Genomic DNA, 19,060 nt, shown 5'->3' on the forward strand with positions numbered 1-19,060 from the left:
GAATTTGCACGATCAAAGTTGACGAAACTCGCTATGCATATTTGAGTGATACTGATATAACAATCATGAAAGTTGTTTTAGCAGGTTTAGATAAACTTGTTATTAATTGGCATATTTAACAAACTTCCCAAATTACGGATATATCTGGATTGGCGTGGCCGAAGTTGACAAAACTTGCTATTCGCATATTTAACTAACTTTCAAAATTAGGCAAATAAGACTGGAAGGGCCGTAAAAGATAAATGAAACTTACTCTGTATATTGACGAGACAATTATGTTGCATAAGAGAAAGATTTTTTGCATTATCATGTCAGCTTATTTATAATTTGCATATATAATGACCTTTCATAGTTTGGCATACTATATAACTTAAAGGACCTGACCAAAGGCAATTACACTTGCTGTATAAAGTGGTAATACAATGAGAACAGTCAAATAAATTTAGTGTTTTTTATTTCAGCTAAATACATATTGATATACTTATTGGCCTTCAATCTGAGGTAAATTATGTCCATGATGTTGATCATATCACTTTAAATGAAGTTGCAAGCATGTTGCAAAAGTTTAAATTCACAGATAAATGCAATTTATACTGAAGCACGTGAGCATTTTTAGTTTGTATCTGGTTAAGCATTATATAAATGAGTGTATCATACCCACAGGGACTGACGCTGTAATTGCAATGATATTGGGTCTCTCCCTTTTTGCTAAAACATGTCTTTCTTCTTTCTTTACTTGAATGCATTTCAACACCAACAAATCAGAAAACGTGCAATTCTGATCTCAGAATTTGCAGCTAGGAATTGCGTCGTAACGATGGCTGTAAGTAAGTGTCGGTAGATACGTAAGAAATGCATCGTGCACTGCATGTTATAAAAATATTTTGCCCGATTAAAGTTCAGTTCTCAAATTAATAGCACAAACTATGTGTTTAAATTAAATACCCATCAAAAAATTAACCAGAACAAATATACTGGAAAACACGCAAACTAAACAGCAATAATTGTAACAGTTTTCTTTATTATACATCTACCATTTTTGTACATGAGGCACAAAGTCTTCAAGAGGATGCATTCCTGCAAATTCTGAAATCAAAATCCTAGTCTTCAGATGTATTGGTACTGTAACAGAATGAACAGATTCTTATCAAAGCTTGCATAGTCGAACCAACGAAAATAAGTTTCCCGTCATTAAGGTTATATGAGCCAAACGACCTTTCTTTTCCAAAAAGATTTACTCCATTTCAAACTCCAACCCCGTTCCCTTCAACCACTGTTCGCAGTATTTGTCTATCATCTCGTTTTGTGCAACAGTGAGCGTTTCTTTCCAACCTCCAACTTTTCCTGAAATGAAACAGAGAACAAATATAGAAAAGTCCTGTTCACTTTTTTTCTTTTTTTTCTTTACCTGTTTCATAACTACAAAACTTAAAAGCGTTTCAAAGTGCAAACTCTTCTCAATAAATTCGAATGCGTCGCCCTCCAGACTTTAGCATTAGCATTAAATGATCATCTCAGGTGATCATCATAGCGGTAATTATTTGCGAACAGAATAAATGTGCATGCGCAATTACTGACCTAAATGCTTTCAGACATGTGTTTTGTAGGCTGCCGCCACCACCTATAGTTTGTATGCTAAATTGAGGGTGCATTGTGTAAGGTCCGTTGTAATTGCATATTATATCCAAGCTTTAAATAATATCAATAATGTGTACAAGGTCAAGATACGATTACGAGAAAACTAAAACATGACCAACCTCGACGGACAAAAGGGTTTTCTTTCCATCCCATTGCCTTCATGAACGCATCATCTTGCGAAGCTTTTTTCATGTAATCGAAGGAACAGTGATGTGCTATCTTGTCGATGTCTTCGGGTGTCAAGTCTTTTCCGATGAACTCAGCAATCTTCTGAATTGCCGCCCTCGGGTCCTGAGAAATATGGTAGAATGATTTTGACCTTATTGTAAGAATATCAACATTGTTGCCTCTCAATTATATTTCAGCGGGTTTGTTAAAATGGAAGTTGCTAAACAAGAATTTCTGAGAAACATGTTCTTACAATTGAGTTTTCTATTTAAAACTTTTCAGGAGGCCGAAAGCACAACACGTGCTTTTTAAAATCACCAACATTGGCGAAATGGACTGCAGGATGGGATAAATTTTGATTTTGCTCAACGCATGCGCACATGCCAAGCTTTCGTATACAACTCAGTGTAACCAGCGTATGTACTCATTACCGTCACGATGCACGTGCCAGGTCAAAGGGTAAAGCAACAAGTAACTTTAATGCATGCGTCATACTTTGATGTAAAGACATCAACTTTTACAGAATCAGCGACTTGAGCTAAGTTTTAATTCTAAACATCTGCACAATAACAAGTTGCCGGCTTACCTTCCTATCCTCATATTTCAGGTACAGCACGGAATTGTGGTTTCGTCTTTTCCACCAATCAAGTACATGAGAGCCCCAATGTCCGATATTACCTGAAATAAAGTTGCTTCGTGAAAAAGAATGGTACTTTCCTTTCAAAGTCACATCCTATGAAATGTGTGTATGCATGTAATTACAATTCTTTGTATTGCTTGTAAACAATATTAGACACTTATTAGCCAATGTGAGTAATGTAACTAACCGTTTTACTTAAAATATGGTTATTTTTCCAGTGTCCCAATATGTGTAATGAAAACAATAAGGATTCCAGTGCCTCCATGTGAAAAAAAAAACAGTTTGGGTTTGTTTTTATTTCTGTAGAATGGGAGCCGATTAAAAATACATCTCTACTGTTAGCAGGGAAAACGTCCCTCGATTGATTTTACGTCGCATTTTGTAAATTAAATTGTAGAGTTCAATAGCACCAAATTAGTTTTAACCAAGTGATTAGCAGTGACAGTTGCAAATTATCAAATTTGTGCTTCGTATTACTTGAACGATTACAAATATTTTAGAGTAGCTTGCAATATTAAACAGAAAGTTTTAAGCCTGGAGAGTTATTAAATAGTTTGCGATCGCTTTCAGGAGCATGCAATCTGGCAATCAACAGCTGATATAAGTAAGCAACTTTTGCCAGCAATTTGATTATTTTTTATTTATATTGTGAGGTTATTACAAAAATACCGCAAAGGATGCACGAGGACATTGGCGCAGCGTATCGCCCGACGCGAAGACGAGTGCGATGCGCGGCGCCAATGTCCGAGTGCATCCTTTGCGGTATTTTCGTAATAACCTTATTATTATACATCTTACATTCGTGACCGGGGCATCAAATTGTCGGAGTAATGACCGTTTTCGTTCAATGTCGACAATTTTTCTTCCGATTTATCGCGCCAGTGTGGAACGCTATCTCGGACGCGCTTCTGGAAGTTCTGTATGTGCACTACGCACGTATAGAGCGCGCGAGACATGTTCTGACATTGGTCCAATGGGTCCCTTGAAACCGTTCACCAGTGAGCACGCAGATACAGCCGCAGGGGATGGGGCGCCTGGAAACCGTACGCGTTACGGAGCGGGTGTTCAGTACGGCTTTTTAGCGCACGCAAAATTCTATTGTTCTCGATGGTAGATGTATAATAATACTACTGACCCAACAGCCGAACACAATTACAGGATGAGTCTTGTACCCTAACCACTGCCCCACGGTTGTCACGACAGTAAACACGTCGTCGACTTGAAGGTATACCTTTCACAGGTTGAAATTACCCTACGTTTAAAAAAATGTTAATATCTTAACAACACTTTCTAAATTCTACAGCACATTTAATTGCACATTTAAAAAATAGGACCCCTTTTTTCACATGAAGCAAACGCACCACTAGCAGCTAGATCGCCCTCGTAAAACGTTTTCGCTTCAAATAAAAGCATGAGTGAGTAGTCACTTGAAAATGATGCCTTTGCGGTATAATTTGTTGTTATTGTCAAAAAACGTGGCTAAAGTGCCATACATACAGATTGTATTACTAGTTTGTTTTATGTTGTATCAAATCGTGCCCTACAGCTGACCTTGCTTTCTACATTTCAATAATGAGACATAATCTCATTTATTCGTTTTCCACGCAGGGACGTTGACATAACCGCGAACTTACCAATTGCCCCGCCGGCAAGGAATTCCTTCAAAAATTGCGGAAATTCGTCGTATACATGGAACGGAGGCATGCCAAACTGCTTGAAAGCAGATACCGCCAAGTCTTTTGGGTTACGGGCTACGTAAATTAGCTGCAATCATACAATATAGAAAGTCACGTCAGTGATAATTGTCTTCAAAATTCGAACGTCATAACCTAGTATAAGCGTAGGATACGCTCTTCACAAAAGAGACAAGTGGTGAAAATTAATAGCCGGACACTTGTTTGAAGGCAATTAATTATTCCAAAGAAGTCCATGCGGCACAATCGATCACTGTTATGATAACAATAATGTCTGCCGAGTCACAACCAGTTTCATCTATATCACAATTACAAGTATTCAATATGTCGACATCATAGTGATGATCAAACCTTCTTTCTATATGTGCATATACCTGTATCTATATGTATATCTATATCTGAGTATACACTTTAAGTAATACATAATGACTCCTTTAACATACATGGATGCTTTTGTTATGACTCTTTTCCTACGGACGTTCCGAAATTAGCGACGAATTCAACTGAAATCGATCTTGCTTGCTCATCGCTGTACTGATAAAAAGTTGGTTGCTACGGAGTGATGACAATCGTATCACTTCTTGATATTATTCCGCTGTTGGGCCATTCCACTTCATATGAGGGTTTATCGCACACTTTTAAAGCGAACAATTTAAATATTAAGATGTCGACACAGGTTTTCACACTTTGAAGAAGATTTACTTTTGGCTTGAAATGGCGATTGATGTAAAAATAGCGTGGAGTGTGTAAAATGAGTGTGTTTTCGTGCTTTGAAACATAAACTCATCCCTTCGCGAAAGTTATGAGGCCGACCAAAATCGGGTCAAAATACTCGCGCCGCGCCAACGTTCGATTTCAAACTCGATCAAGCAGTTGAGAGCATGAAGCAAGCATAGCAGCTCTGCGACATCTATGAATGCACAGTGGATATAATAGCCGTACCAGTGAGTTTATCTCCAAGAATTAAACATGTCCTCAGTCGTCAAATATGCCGAATTTACCATCTTAGAAAGGAATTTGTGAGCGAATTAGAGGAAACGTGAAGTGAGTACACTGTAAGCTGTAGGCTACGTCGTAACTCGTTCGTGATTATGTTGCTGTACGAATAAAACATTTGAAAGGTATTTTCATCGTCTGCTCGTATATTTTCATTACTGGATTGCCTAAATAGAACTAAATTTCTTTCACAACAACATAAACGAAAGTTTGACTTTCCTTAGTATCTTACATCAAGTCTTCGAAAGCCGCACCGGTGCCACCGGACAACTATCATGACCTGAGAATCTCAGTGATAGGTACAAATCGGAAATATAGTATGTGCACCTTGTCTGTCGCGAGTATTTTCAGAGCGGTTGGATTTTTGAGACGCATTTATGGCTGAAAACGATTTTATTCACCTCTCAGATGCTTAAACTCATCAACAGGAAACTTTTCTTAAAGCGGTTCTGTCAACCAAGATCGTAATCTTCGGCAGCGCAGAGCAGACGACATGTAAACACCACCGTATGAGACTGGCCGTGAACGATGACAGGTGTCGGGTCGGCAAAACATATACATTTTCAATGCGTTCGTTTGTATGTTTTTGGTACAGCTGTACTTGTATCTAAGTGCAATGTCTATGAACTGACTGCAAACAACAAAAATTTGACCATAATCACATTCACAATGACGTTTCGGAGTGTCACAAGTCTAATTCGCTCAGCAGTTTTACGTGTGTGTGAACATCCCACCGAAGGTCACGCGTACGCGCAGCTGTAAGTAGTTCGGTTACAGTGAAAATATAATTCGTATTTTCACTAGCTAAAATACGGGTTCATATTAGTACCGTCTAAACAATAGGACAATGGCAATACAGGCATAGCATGTATGCTAAATATATATATATATATATATATATATATATATATATATATATATATATATATATTATATATATATATTATATATATATTATATATATATCCAGCTTTTGCTGGCAAAAGATTTACACAGTCGTTATCTCCTTAATATATGTTATTGAGACCATTTTAAAAATTTATTTTGCCTTGTACAGAGTGTTTTCATTTAATTTGATTATTTTGAAATTGTCTGTGTATCAGTTTTTATTTCTCTTCTTTTGAAGGCTTAATAATAATACACACACACACACACACACACACACACACACACACACATATATATATATATATATATATATATATATATATATATATATATATATATATATATATATATATATAGGGTATTACACACGTACCAATCTGCTGGTTCAAATAGTTTATTATATCTGCACAACGTTTCGTCCTAAAAGTAGGACTTCCTCAGGTGCTACAGAACAAAAAGTTTCGACACGGAGTGAGTTACAGTGGTATTTTTCGTACAAAACTTACATGCCAGAGAAAATACTATCACATTATGGTGAAAATACAGGAGTTCCTACCTATTTGAATGGTTCAGATGTTGAATGGCAATTGAGAGAATGTTTTAAGTGTATTTATAGTGTGGCCTGGAGGGCGCTAGTGTTGGAATTTGAATAATGACAATGGGAGCAGCTAGCTGTGAATATTTAGGCCGTCTAGGTGTTAAATTCTTTAATTTGGAAATCCACAAGGATTTCAGTTTTTTTCGAAGTCGGTCGTCCATTTTATTGCTTTTTACAATGCGAACTATTGATACGTCTTGGATTGTGTGTTGATCTGCATTGATATGTTTGAGTTACGACGGATGGTGGACAGATGGTTATTGAATCTTAGTCGAAACTCTGTTTTGGTCTCTCCTACGTACTGTTTTTGCATCTATTACAGGTTATAAGATATATTATGTTTTTAGACTTGCATGTAATGTTTGGTGTAAAAGTGTGAACTGTATTATTTGAGTTGCTATGGAAACTGGTGGCATTTGTCGAATGTTTACAGATGTTGCAGCCCCTGGTTGAGCCACATTTGTAGAAATCTGCTGGTGCATCGGACTGTTGTAGTTCACTGTGAACTAGTAGATCTCGCAGGTTTCTACTGCGGCGGTGTGCTATGATAGGAGTTTCCGCGATCGCACTTTTACACCGGGGTGATTTTTGTAATATATTGAAGTGAGTGTTGACGATCTGCTTGATGTTTGGGTGCCGTGGGTTAAAGGTAACTACAAAAGGTATACGTGTGTGGTGTGGTTTTATTTTGTATTGAAGAAGGGTGTTTCTGGGAATTGATTTGGCCCGATTTATTTGGTCTATAACCAAGCTTTCTGGGTATCCCCGATTGATTAATGATGTAGTCAATTTATTTAAGCGGGTGTCCCGCCATTCATGCCTAGAGCATATTCTACATATGCGGATGGCTATCCATAAGGTATGCCTAGTTTTGTGTGTCTGGGATGTGATGACGTGAATGCCAAATGTTGATTAGTGTCTGTTGGCTTTTTGTAATAATCTGTTTCTATGTTACCCTCCGTTCAGACCCAAATAATAGAATAAACAAAATCATTAGAGTAGCAATGGAGGAAGATTATAAAGAAGGCAACATATGCAAAGATACTAGGGATTATCTTATATGTACGAATCCAAAACCAGAAAAGTTCTACATGTTGCCTAAAATACACAAACCAGATATCCCATTCAGACCTTTAGTTTCTACGATTAATTATCCCACTCAAAAATTTCTGAATATGTCGACCATTATCTACAACCACTAGTTTCCACTCTACCCTCATACATTAAAGACACAACCCACTTCATTCAACGTATTTGAAACCTCGGGCAAGTACCTAAAGGAAGTATTCTCGCCACCTTTGACGTCACTGCCCTCTACACCAACATTCCCATAGATGAGGGTATTGCAGCATGTCAAAAAGAACTTGACAAACGCACACAACAGGTTCCACCCACAAAAGCAATAATCAGGTTCCTCAAACTCATTCTCCACAACAACAACTTCACTTTTAATAACTCACATTTTTTACAGGTGTTCGGCACAGCGATGGGCCAAAAGATGGCCCCTAGCTATGCTAATATTTTTATGGGCGAACTGGAAATGCAGATCTTACAAAAAGCGCCACAAACACCACTTGATTTGGTCAGATTTATAGATGGCATCAACTCCATCTGGGCATATGATAAATCCATAGTCAATGTATTCCATCAATTCATCAATACTATACATTACACCCCACAATAAAATTTACTATCATACCTCTGTCATTTCCTTGTGCTGGTATGAAGCCATTCTCATGTTTCCCTCATATCCACTGCCCGCAACCTTGAACGTGAGAAAAAATTCCTAACATTCCTCTCCTTAATCTCCAAAATAATAGAACAAAAAACCTATCGACACATACGCGTCACAAAGATATCAGTATGAAGATTTGATAGCCGGGTATAACACGTTCGCCCACGCCAGCATAGTGCCTCTGTCTTTGTGCCGCATTTTGTGCCGCCTTTGATAGAGATATGACATTACCATTACCGTGACACTCTCATGACCATACTGTGACTTAGTATTTTCTCTGACATGTAAGATTTGTACGAAAAATACCACTGTAACTCATGATCACTCCGTGTTGAAACGTTTTGTTCTGTAGCACCTGAGTAAGTCAGTCCTACTTTTAGGACGAAACGTTGTGCAGATATAATAAACTATTTGAACCAGCAGATTGGTACGTGTGACGTGTGTAATACCCTATAAAGACTTAGAAATCGGTTAATGGTAATAAGGATCAATCATATGAATGATGCAAAGCCAAGAAGGGTAAATTTGAAATGACTCACCATACGGATATTTTTGTTAAATACAGTGGTGAATGAAAAGTGACCCATGCGGGACTCGAACCCATATCCCCGTATACATTACGGATGCTCTATGCATCATATAATTAAATGTGAGAGAGAGAGAGAGAGAGAGAGAGAGAGAGAGAGAGAGAGAGAGAGAGAGAGAGAGAGAGAGAGAGAGAGAGAGAGAGAGAGAGAGAGAGAGAGACAGACAGACAGACAGACAGACAGACAGACAGACAGACAGAGACAGACAGACAGACAGAGACAGACAGAGACAGAGACAGAGAGAGAGAAAGAGAGCTTCTTGTGTATGACTATTCTCTCTATCCTAAAACTTCTTCAGTTCAGGTACATCCAAAGAGAATGATAACGTGTACAAATTTCACCATGGCTAGAAATGACAAATCATAACTGAACTTTAGTAGTTTTAGCGTAAACGGAAGTTAAGCGAATGTCTTTGAAACTTCCAAAATACTGATTGCATGGTGAGAAGAGAACGTTGACTTAAAAGCGCAGCGCAACTTGGCGTGGGAAGAAATGCATTGTATATAGATAATCCATGGATCTTGTTGTGATGATACCTGGTGATGGAAAAACGTGCAGGTTAAGAAAGAAATACCCGAATATTATACTTTGGTAGAGTGCATACAGTGCGCTCTATAAGCAGTTACAAGGGAGTATCGGACTAAGTTTATTGTCCGATGTTTAATCTCTGTGGTGTGACGGTCTCGAAATATGTATCCAAAATGTTTCTAGTTATTTAATTTATTGTCTTGCTTATTGACTTATATGATTCTTTGTACGTTTCGACTTTCTCAAGACAAGTAAAACCGTTGGTTCGTCAGCTATCTGCACAGTATGCATAGAACAGGGATCTACCTCTCATCATATAGCCTTACCGGCGACGGATTATCAACAGTAGTGTACGAGTGCGGGGCTCAAAATACAGTTTTCTCCTCAACAAAATAACATATCAAGATATGTCTTGAACAAGAATAATTTGTTGGGCATGGTAACTTCAACACTAAAGTCGCTGGCCATCGTTTCCTTTGTCCCACGCAACTCGTCGTGTAGGGCATCAGTAACTGCCAGATTACTCAGAAAATGTATCAGGCGACAATATTTGACATTTTGAACTTAAAGTTTGTCGATCACCTTTTTACAACTCTACTATTTCCTCACAAGACTAGCGCTTAATTGGAAGGTCAAATAATGAGTGTTGACCATAAAATAATTAGGGGTTCATATCAGTACAGTCTAAACAATAGGAGAATGGCAATACAGGCATAGCATGTATGATAAAGTTTTTTAAATGCTCTGGTAAAATAATACAGGATGGCAGATTAAATGCGCTGCATTGAACTACCTTTGGTCTTTTTTCATGAAATTGAGTCGGCAGAAGATCGTAAGGCGCATGTGTTGCCATCAAACGAGGTGATTTCATCATGCTAGGGTGAAAATTCACTGGATGTCCGTCATTTTTCTTGGCCAATAGAATCCTTGGGTCGTCTTCTTCTTCAGTCAGCATTATCTCAACGAACGGGTGTTCAGGAGCAGAGAGACCTGTCGTATCAATGTCGGTGCCTCTTATGATCGACGCAATGATTCTTAGTACCCAATGACTACCTGGACAACGGATCAAAATAGTATGTATCGGTTCGGAGATATAACCTGAAAAATCTGTATCAAACTTTGGCTAAAGACTTATGAGCACCTTTTGCAATCATATAATATGGCGAACGCACGAATGCGTACAATAAGGAGAAGTATGTTAATATTGGTCAGAATCCTGTTACACTGCATTTAACGTATAAGTTGTCACTTCAAGGATTAACCACTGTAAGCATACCTCTTCCCATCAATATGCGGTATCGCAGGGATTGGCGACAGGTTTTGTCACCTCTACATTCTATACAACTGAGAACAGAGGCCCGCAACAAGTTACATGCAGTGCACTCTGTATATCGGCGAGTAGGCAAGTATCACGTGACCAAAATCACAACCCAAACACCAGCAGTGCTGTGTGGAAAAATCCGTCGTCTAATGATACTAGTCGACTTAATTTTGGATTCATTTGCAATGCAAACTCAAGTAATGGCTACAGTGCCTGTAATAGTGTTCTTCTGACGATCGCAAAACTAAGCTTATCTTCAGATTCGTTCGAGAACACTCCCTGACCGTAACGAGTTATGGTCATTATAGGTATTGGTTGTTTTCTCCCTAGGGCGGCCACACAATAAAAGTATCGCGTGAATTTCCAATCTACCTATACACTAGTAAGGAAAACCACGCAGGCTTAAAGGAACCGATGTGCGTCCTTTCACGGCGATGCTTGTCCTCAGTTGGCCCTTACTTAAGGGTCGACGTTTGCCACTCGATTGCGACCTCACCTGATTTGGGGTAGGTATTCAGAAATATGTCGTCTTGTCGGACTTCCATTGTCTTCAACTTCCCGTATGGAAATCGCAACAGCCTTGGATTTCCTGGCTTAGAATCGTCCATGTCTGTGATTTCTGACACTAAAGTGAAGATCTACAGAAACTTTTACGCCCTTCCCTCGAAGAAATAGGTCGACTCTTACTCCTCTCTGTTTGATATCATGTGAAAGGTCATACACGTATTGTCTGTTTGCCCTGGTACCAGGCTGGGTTAGAGCGGTCAGGATTTGATGTCAATATAGGGCAACCTAATGTCAATGACGCAGATCGGCTTCAACCATAAGTACATATCGGTATACTTTATTCTATGGTTGCAGTGAGTACAGTCTTAAGGTCTTGCTGGACAAGACCTGTACCTTTTTACTTAAGATGGGGCACCAGGAACTTTTGGTGTGATTGCTATGGGTGTGTTTCCGATCTTTCCCTTGACTTTTGAGGAAAACTCTCGGCACAGATTTCCGAAATGCAGAGAGACGTCAAAACCAGTCGCACAGTGAGCGCGCGCCCGGTAACGACATAGATATGCAAATTGGGTAGTCGAAAGTTCATAACCCTAAGGCTTTTTAAATAGTTACTATTGAACCGAAATACTTGCCCAGGGCTTGACGTATTCCTTTTTCGACAGGAATGATTTGATATTTGTTTTTCACTGGGGGCGTTAAACCCCTACAAAAATCACAGATTTTTAAGCGTTTCGGGACGTACATTTTTTTATATTCCACGTTGGAGAAAGGCTAGTCCAAAAACGATACGTCAACATGTAGATACTTCGACCGTATTTACTGGTTGTAAAAATCAGTAAAATTCGTTGGCGATGAGAAAAGCCTCAGGAATTTTACTGTCGACCACCAAATGTTGGTGGACGAAATCACCAAAAAAGTTTCCTTGGTTACACTGAGCGCGATGAGAACTTTGGTCAACGTCGCGGATCGCAGAAAGTCATGCCGAACTTACAGACGGCGCCATTTTCATAGAAGTACTCGAAGCCGGGCGAGGTCTACCGTACCAACCCGCTGACATTGGCAACAAGTTAAATATTGAGGGGCATTATTTTCACTTTTTGTAAAGGTAAGGAAAGTTTGATGATGTTGTCACTTTCATAAATAAGTGATTTCTATGTACATGTGCCCACTCGAAGTCCGGAACGCGCATGTTGAATTTCACATCGATACGAAACTGTGCAGTATTTTCATTCATTTTACTTGTATGCAGTAGTATAATGTAACTCCATTGCATGCCGCGTTGAGGTCAACTCGGGGACCAGACTAAATATTTGTTTATTATCCTAATCACCTGGGACAGGGTGATGTGCCATGGCTGTGACACGTTGTTGAGCTGATGAACATCGCTATGAGGATGGCTTGCTCGTAAGCGGGGATAAATTGCCCTATATTGACCAAATCTGACGGAACAAATTATAATAATATGTATTTTTTCGACTTTGAAAATCTATATGTTCAATGTTAAACAAGGTCAAAATATGTAAAGATCAGTAATCTTTAATACAAAATGACCAATGATATCGAAATGTAATTCTGTTGAATTTAAACATTTTAATCAACCTCAAAGCTGCATCTTTTTAGATTTTAATTTGCATCCCAACACACACTTTGATATGGAAACACCAATATATAAGAACACAAGTCAAAGTTTTTATGCATCATTCCCCAATAGCTTGTTTGTAATTGCATTTTATATTCAGATAATATTGTGCGGAACGAATGAATGTTTTTTTTTCCTATCCTTTTAATGTAAAAATGTTACTGTATGGTAATGATAGTGTTTTCCAAGTCATATTGTAAATGTCAGAAATATTCTTGGTTTTTACAAATTTTAGATGAAGCTGGTTTATAGTTTTGCTGATCAAGATCATTTCATCACAGCTGCAAAAGAAAATGGTGTCAGTAAGTGGCATACATTGTGTATTTCTTGCTATAATACTGAAATTTCTTTCCTACACTATACAAATGATTGCTGACTTTTCTTGTGTTATGCTCATTATTCTAATAAGATATATTGATTTGATAATATTCAACATGTTTTAGATCCGAAAGTCCCTACTTTAAATTGAATCAACCGTAAAAAGACAAAAATTTTAAAATTCAGGTATAGATATTCTGAGTTATCAGATCTAAAATTAATATTTTGCAAGCACTAATACTGCAACGGATTATGAATTATATTATTATGTAAATTCCACTCATGGAGAGAGCTGTACATAAATTTGTGAGTATCTGAAGTTGTAGAGACAAGGCTAGGATATATTTCTAAACCACATATGAACTGAATGTGCTCACGTGTTTTAAAACAGGTTCATTAATAGTAGTGGGCTTCTCAGAATGTTGGATATCCAATAAACAGACTAGAAAATTGTAGCATTTACTCGACACAACAACTTGCCTTTCTAATGTGACCTTTGAATGGAAGGAATGACGAGTAGAGATTTTGAGTTTGACAAAATAACAAACGTAGTTATCAAGCACTGAAATTGACTGCTGATGACTCGACATGTATTAACATTTATCAGACACTACTGGACGCATGAAATAATACAGTATGACATGAATTTCCGCAAACTTTTTGACTGTTATGAAGTTGTGTAAAACACTTGTACCTTTGACCTGTTTCATTTTAAAGTGACAAAACAAAGGGCAAGGAGATGTTACGCAGCATTTGCAGACCTCAGGATAATCACTAACCAAAACACAAGAACAAAGACAGACATTGTATATTCTGACAGCAATTCAACTGTGCACAAGACAGGGAGTGACAGACAGAATACTGATAGTTAAGACTACACTTGTATACGGTCTACTGCCAGAGTAACTATCTCTGACGAGGATTAATTATATTATCTTTTCAATATTCCCGTCAATAAATCCAATTCACACCAATAAAATCGACAACCGTGTGAGGCGTGTAATAAGAACAATCATATATCTGTTATATCATTCTATGTAGCAGGTTTCATCAACTTTCGCACAGTACTCTCAGAGTTAAATCACTAATTACAAAATTTTAGTAAATATATAAATGAGCTAATTATTAACTTGACACGCCAAATGCTTCTCATAACAATTAAATATTTATCACGTCAATACCTGTAGTAAGTTTCATCAAATGTAATGTTGTAATTTTGGAGTAATATCAGGAATTACAAAGTTCATTGAATATGCAAATGAACCCTTTATTAACTCCACACAACTAAATGCTTTACACCACGATTAGATATCTGTCAGATCAGTATCTGCAGCAGATTTCATTACATTTGGTGCAGTTATATCGAAGTTATATGACTAATTACAAAAGTTCATTAAATATGCAAATAAGCAGATCATTGACATGACACTCAGAGTGTCATCATAATGTTCTTAGATTGTCATCTGTTAAAAGTTTCATGAAATTTTCTGCAGTATTTCTTGATATATGTCTACAGTGTCATTACCGTCTCCATAGGGAAACCATTGTACGGTTAAAAATGATATTGCATAACTTCATTGATATGCAAGCCACACTAACCAAAATTGAAGTAGTTCTTGCAAATAGCATATGGTAACCGTTTACGAAATCTGACTTGAATCTGTTCAGGTGTTTTTGAGTTATCGTGTAAACAGATAGACAGACACACACAAACACACACATACTAACACAAACACACACGGACACACAGACAGACAGACATCGCTATGATATTAGCCCACGTGTGAACACGTGAGCTAAAAACTGTAGGGAGTCAGTATAATATGGAAACATGACAAAGGATGTGGACGTTGTCCTAATTTTCTGATAAACAAAATCAATAATGTGAAATGAATCTGAAAATGGACCTGTAGATCATGAAAAAATGTAAGAGAGAGAGAGAGAGAGAGAGAGAGAGAGAGAGAGAGAGAGAGAGAGAGAGTTTTCACAAAATCTTTAATATTTACAATAAAATATGAACAGTCAATTTTTCTCAAATCAAGGTACATACTACTTTTTAAGGTAGATATAAATGTATATACAAGTGAAATTGTTAATATGCACTGAGGATTCTGGGTGTGCAGTTCTATTTTCCATTCTTAAATTGAGGAACAGTATCTACAGCAATGTTCATATCTTAAGAGACAATTCATTGTCAGTGTTCACTTCACAGATTTCGTTGTCGTTACACCAAATGTTCTTAAAATTGTCAATGTTTCCATTCATTTTATAGTAGTTGAAATCTACGATGATTCTGCTGCGAACACGTCGTTTAAACATACTAAGTGGTCGTGGCACTTCGTCCAATCGGCAGTATATAGTTGAAACTTTTGCTGTGACCATAAGATAGTTACAAAGCTGATGTAGGTGGCGATGAACTGTTTGTCCTTTCGGCATTCCGATGACGTACCAAGTCAAAGGTATTACATCAGTGTTCAGTATTTTCTGTAGCCATTGGTTCAGGTACTCATGTAACGGTTGTATTGCTGGACAGTCAAGTATAAGGTGAAAAAGTGTCTCCATTTCTCCACAGTGTTTACAATCGGCACTGTCTCTCAGGTTACTCAAACCACAGAGTAATATCATAGACAGAGTGGCAACACTTGCATGCCTTTTGTTCCATGGTCGTCTCGGTAGACTATTGGCTTTTCATATTAAAATGAGCTTAAAAGGTGTTAAACTTTTTGGAGGCTTGGTTTGTGGTTGATAATTACACGAGATTATGCGAAACATACGACGAGATGGCATCGTATTGCCAGTCGCGTAGCAACCATAGTTACTTTGTGAGCTCTCAGGCCAGAAATACTGCCTCACGCCAATCAAAACATAACACGCCAGCAGTTTCATAAACATGTCCTTTCTTGGCGCACGTGTAAAAGACGGTATGACTGACCGTAAACCATTGAGTAAAACCAGTCAGTATCGATAAAAGACTTTCAAATTTGGTTCAAACACATTCATTATATATTCATAAAAATATGAGAGGAATTTTTAAAACGGTAAAACCCACTTTCCTGAAGCTCAAAACACTCCCGTTTTCGCCAGCACATCAATTCCGATCAGCACCACACGACAACAACAACACAAGCTTTGTCGAACATACTTTCGCTTAATAATTGGTGAAAATCCGAAAATTACCGAAGGGTGCATGGTCGGCACTCTTCGGAAAAGAGAGCCAAGAGCTTTGTGAGGCGAGGCAAACATGGATTGCTTACGTAACCGCTTCACGCCTTAAACAATAGCTGTTGCCACTCTGTCTATGATATTACTCTGTGCTCAAACACAGATAACGACCAGTTGCCAAGTAGCCATGTATCGCTCTCCACTGGACGTCACTGTCACGTCTGCTGAGAGGTTCTGAATACACTGTGTTAAAGTTTGCTTTAATGTCATTTGGAATTGACAAGAGGTTGTGCCATGGTGTTGGCAGTCTATTTAAATATTTCTGGCAGTAAAGCTTCTTGATAAATAAATTGTAAATCTCTTTTCAGCAGAACTTACTAAATGAGATAGAATCAACATTAATATCTGATATTGAAATATTAAAGTGAATGGGTGTTCTTTCACCTGGGTCGTTACCGTTCCCTGCAAAATAACGATCCAGTTGAGTTTTCCGTTTATGTGGTATAGTGTTCCAGATCAACTGAATTGCTCTCTACAAAATTCTAATTGAATAGATAGGCACATTTCTCTGTATTTCATCCGGACTTTTCTTCCGTTTTTCACCTAAATCGAGAAGGTCACCTATGGTTACAATATTACCTTCTACAAAATGTTTCAAATAGAGAGGGCATTGTTGTACAGGGTACAGAATCAGTGGGTTATAGAACAAGGGTTCTGACTGAATGTTTGTAACATTGCTGTGATCATTAGAACACTGTGCATCAAGTAAATTCCAGGTTTTTATCAATTGTTGATAGAAAGAGGGAATGTCCACATCGATATTTACTGTTGGCGGTATATTAAGCAAAAATATTAATTCCATAATTGAGATCAGCAATCTTGCTTAGGAAGTAATTTGCATACTGATACAGGGTGTAATCTGAATTGTCATACAATAGTTTACGTATGTACATCATTCGGAAACTATTGATTTTGGATTGAACATGGATAAGAGCTTGACCTCCCTCATCAACCGGCAAGTACAATATTTCGTGAGGGAGCCAATGCTTTCCTTGCCAAAAGAAATTCACAAAGAGTATTTGAATATTAATGGCTAGGCCATCTGGAGGTATTAAACATAACATCTTATGCCATAGTTTAGAAGCTGCCAATTGATTGATTATCAGAGCTCTTCCCCGATAGGAGATAGCCTTTGCAAATGGTTTCCACTTTTTAAGAGTCAGTTCAACCGATTCTAATAGACCTTCCCAGTTTTTAGCAGTATAGTTCACATTATTACCCAGGTAAACACCTAGAAATTTCAAGCCCTCATTATTCCAAGCAAGGCTGAGAGGAGAATCATGTCTTTCACGCCAAATTCCATCCCATAAACTCTTTGATTTCTGAAAGTTAATTTTGGCATTTGAAGCCCCTTAATACATCTTTAGCCAATATGAAAGACCTTCAAAGTCACAATTGTGAGTGACAAAAATATTAATGTCATCGGCGTACCCAGAGAGTGTCTTTTTCCTCGACTCAGGACCAGGCACTGTAAATCCCTGTAGACTACCACTTGTCCGCAGTTTATGTAAGAGAGGTTCAATGCACAGAGTGTATAATTGCCCTGACAGGGCACATCCTTGACGGATACCAAGACCGAAAGCAAAAGGTGCTGTAAGATCGTGATTCACCTTCAAAAATACTTTCAGTATTATTATAGTTAAGCTGAATACAATGAATAAAACTTTCGCCAAAACCAAAAGCTTGAAGAGTGTTAAAAAGATAACCGTGATGAACTCTATCAAAGGCTTTTTCTTGATCGAGAGACACAATAGCGAGAGGCTTTTGCTGTTCATTTGCATGGAAAAGAGTGTCACGAATACAGTGAATATTAATAAAAATTGATCTACCAGGAATGCAGTAAGTTTGATCTTCATGAATGATCTCAGAAAGGGCAAATTTCAGTCTCAGGGAAAGAGTCTTAGTGAAGATCTTATAGTCAGCACACAAAAGTGAAACGGGATGCCAGTTTTTGAGAAAACCGTCATCTCCAGTCTTTGGCAAGAGTGTGACCAATGCTCTGCGACAAGACAGTGGTAAACATCCACTTTGAATTGATTCGAGGAAAATTTCTTATACATCTCGTCCCATCACGTTCCAGAAACATTTATAGAATTCCGATGGAATCCCGTCGATTCCAGGTGATTTATTGTTACGCAGTAAGCCCACAGCTTTAGTGAAAACATCAAAGGTAAATGGCTGATCAAGAGCTTGTTTGGTCTCATCTGAGAGTTTTGGGACATCTGTCAAAATTTCATTGAGGCAATCTAAGTCTATTTCATTAGGGGTGTACAGTGATTTGTAAAAGTCGCTTGCTGTAGAACGAATAATCACTGGGTCTTCAGTAATGGTGTTATTAATTTTTAAGTGGGTCATCATTTTTTGTGAGCTTTTTTGTCTTTCTAGATCAAAGAAGTAGCGTGTAGACTTATCACTTTCATTGATGAATTGAAATCTAGAGCAAACCCAGGCTCCTCTGGCTTCTGTTTTGAGAAATTCATTGATCTGGGCCTTTTTCTGTTCATATTCCGCATAGTTCATATTATTTGAAGAGATGTCATTTTCCAGATTCGAAAGATCATTGCTTAGTCTTCTTTTTGCT

The 19,060-nt window shown here is 37.9% G+C and overlaps 1 protein-coding gene across 1 annotated transcript; it reads right to left on the reverse strand.

Moving 5' to 3' along the window:
* Window positions 1-999: 999 nt before the first annotated feature.
* LOC139133101 (sulfotransferase 1A3-like) lies at window positions 1,000-11,487 on the reverse strand. Its single transcript, XM_070699520.1, has 6 exons — window positions 11,290-11,487; window positions 10,266-10,525; window positions 4,081-4,210; window positions 2,393-2,484; window positions 1,758-1,929; window positions 1,000-1,344 (listed from the first exon to the last, which is right to left on the reverse strand). Exons 1-6 carry the CDS (start codon window positions 11,399-11,401, stop codon window positions 1,235-1,237), a joined length of 876 nt encoding a protein of 291 aa, XP_070555621.1. The 5' UTR covers window positions 11,402-11,487; the 3' UTR covers window positions 1,000-1,234.
* Window positions 11,488-19,060: the final 7,573 nt, after the last annotated feature.

The sequence above is a fragment of the Ptychodera flava genome, chromosome 5 (assembly GCF_041260155.1).
Source record: "Ptychodera flava strain L36383 chromosome 5, AS_Pfla_20210202, whole genome shotgun sequence".
NCBI lineage: Eukaryota > Metazoa > Hemichordata > Enteropneusta > Ptychoderidae > Ptychodera > Ptychodera flava.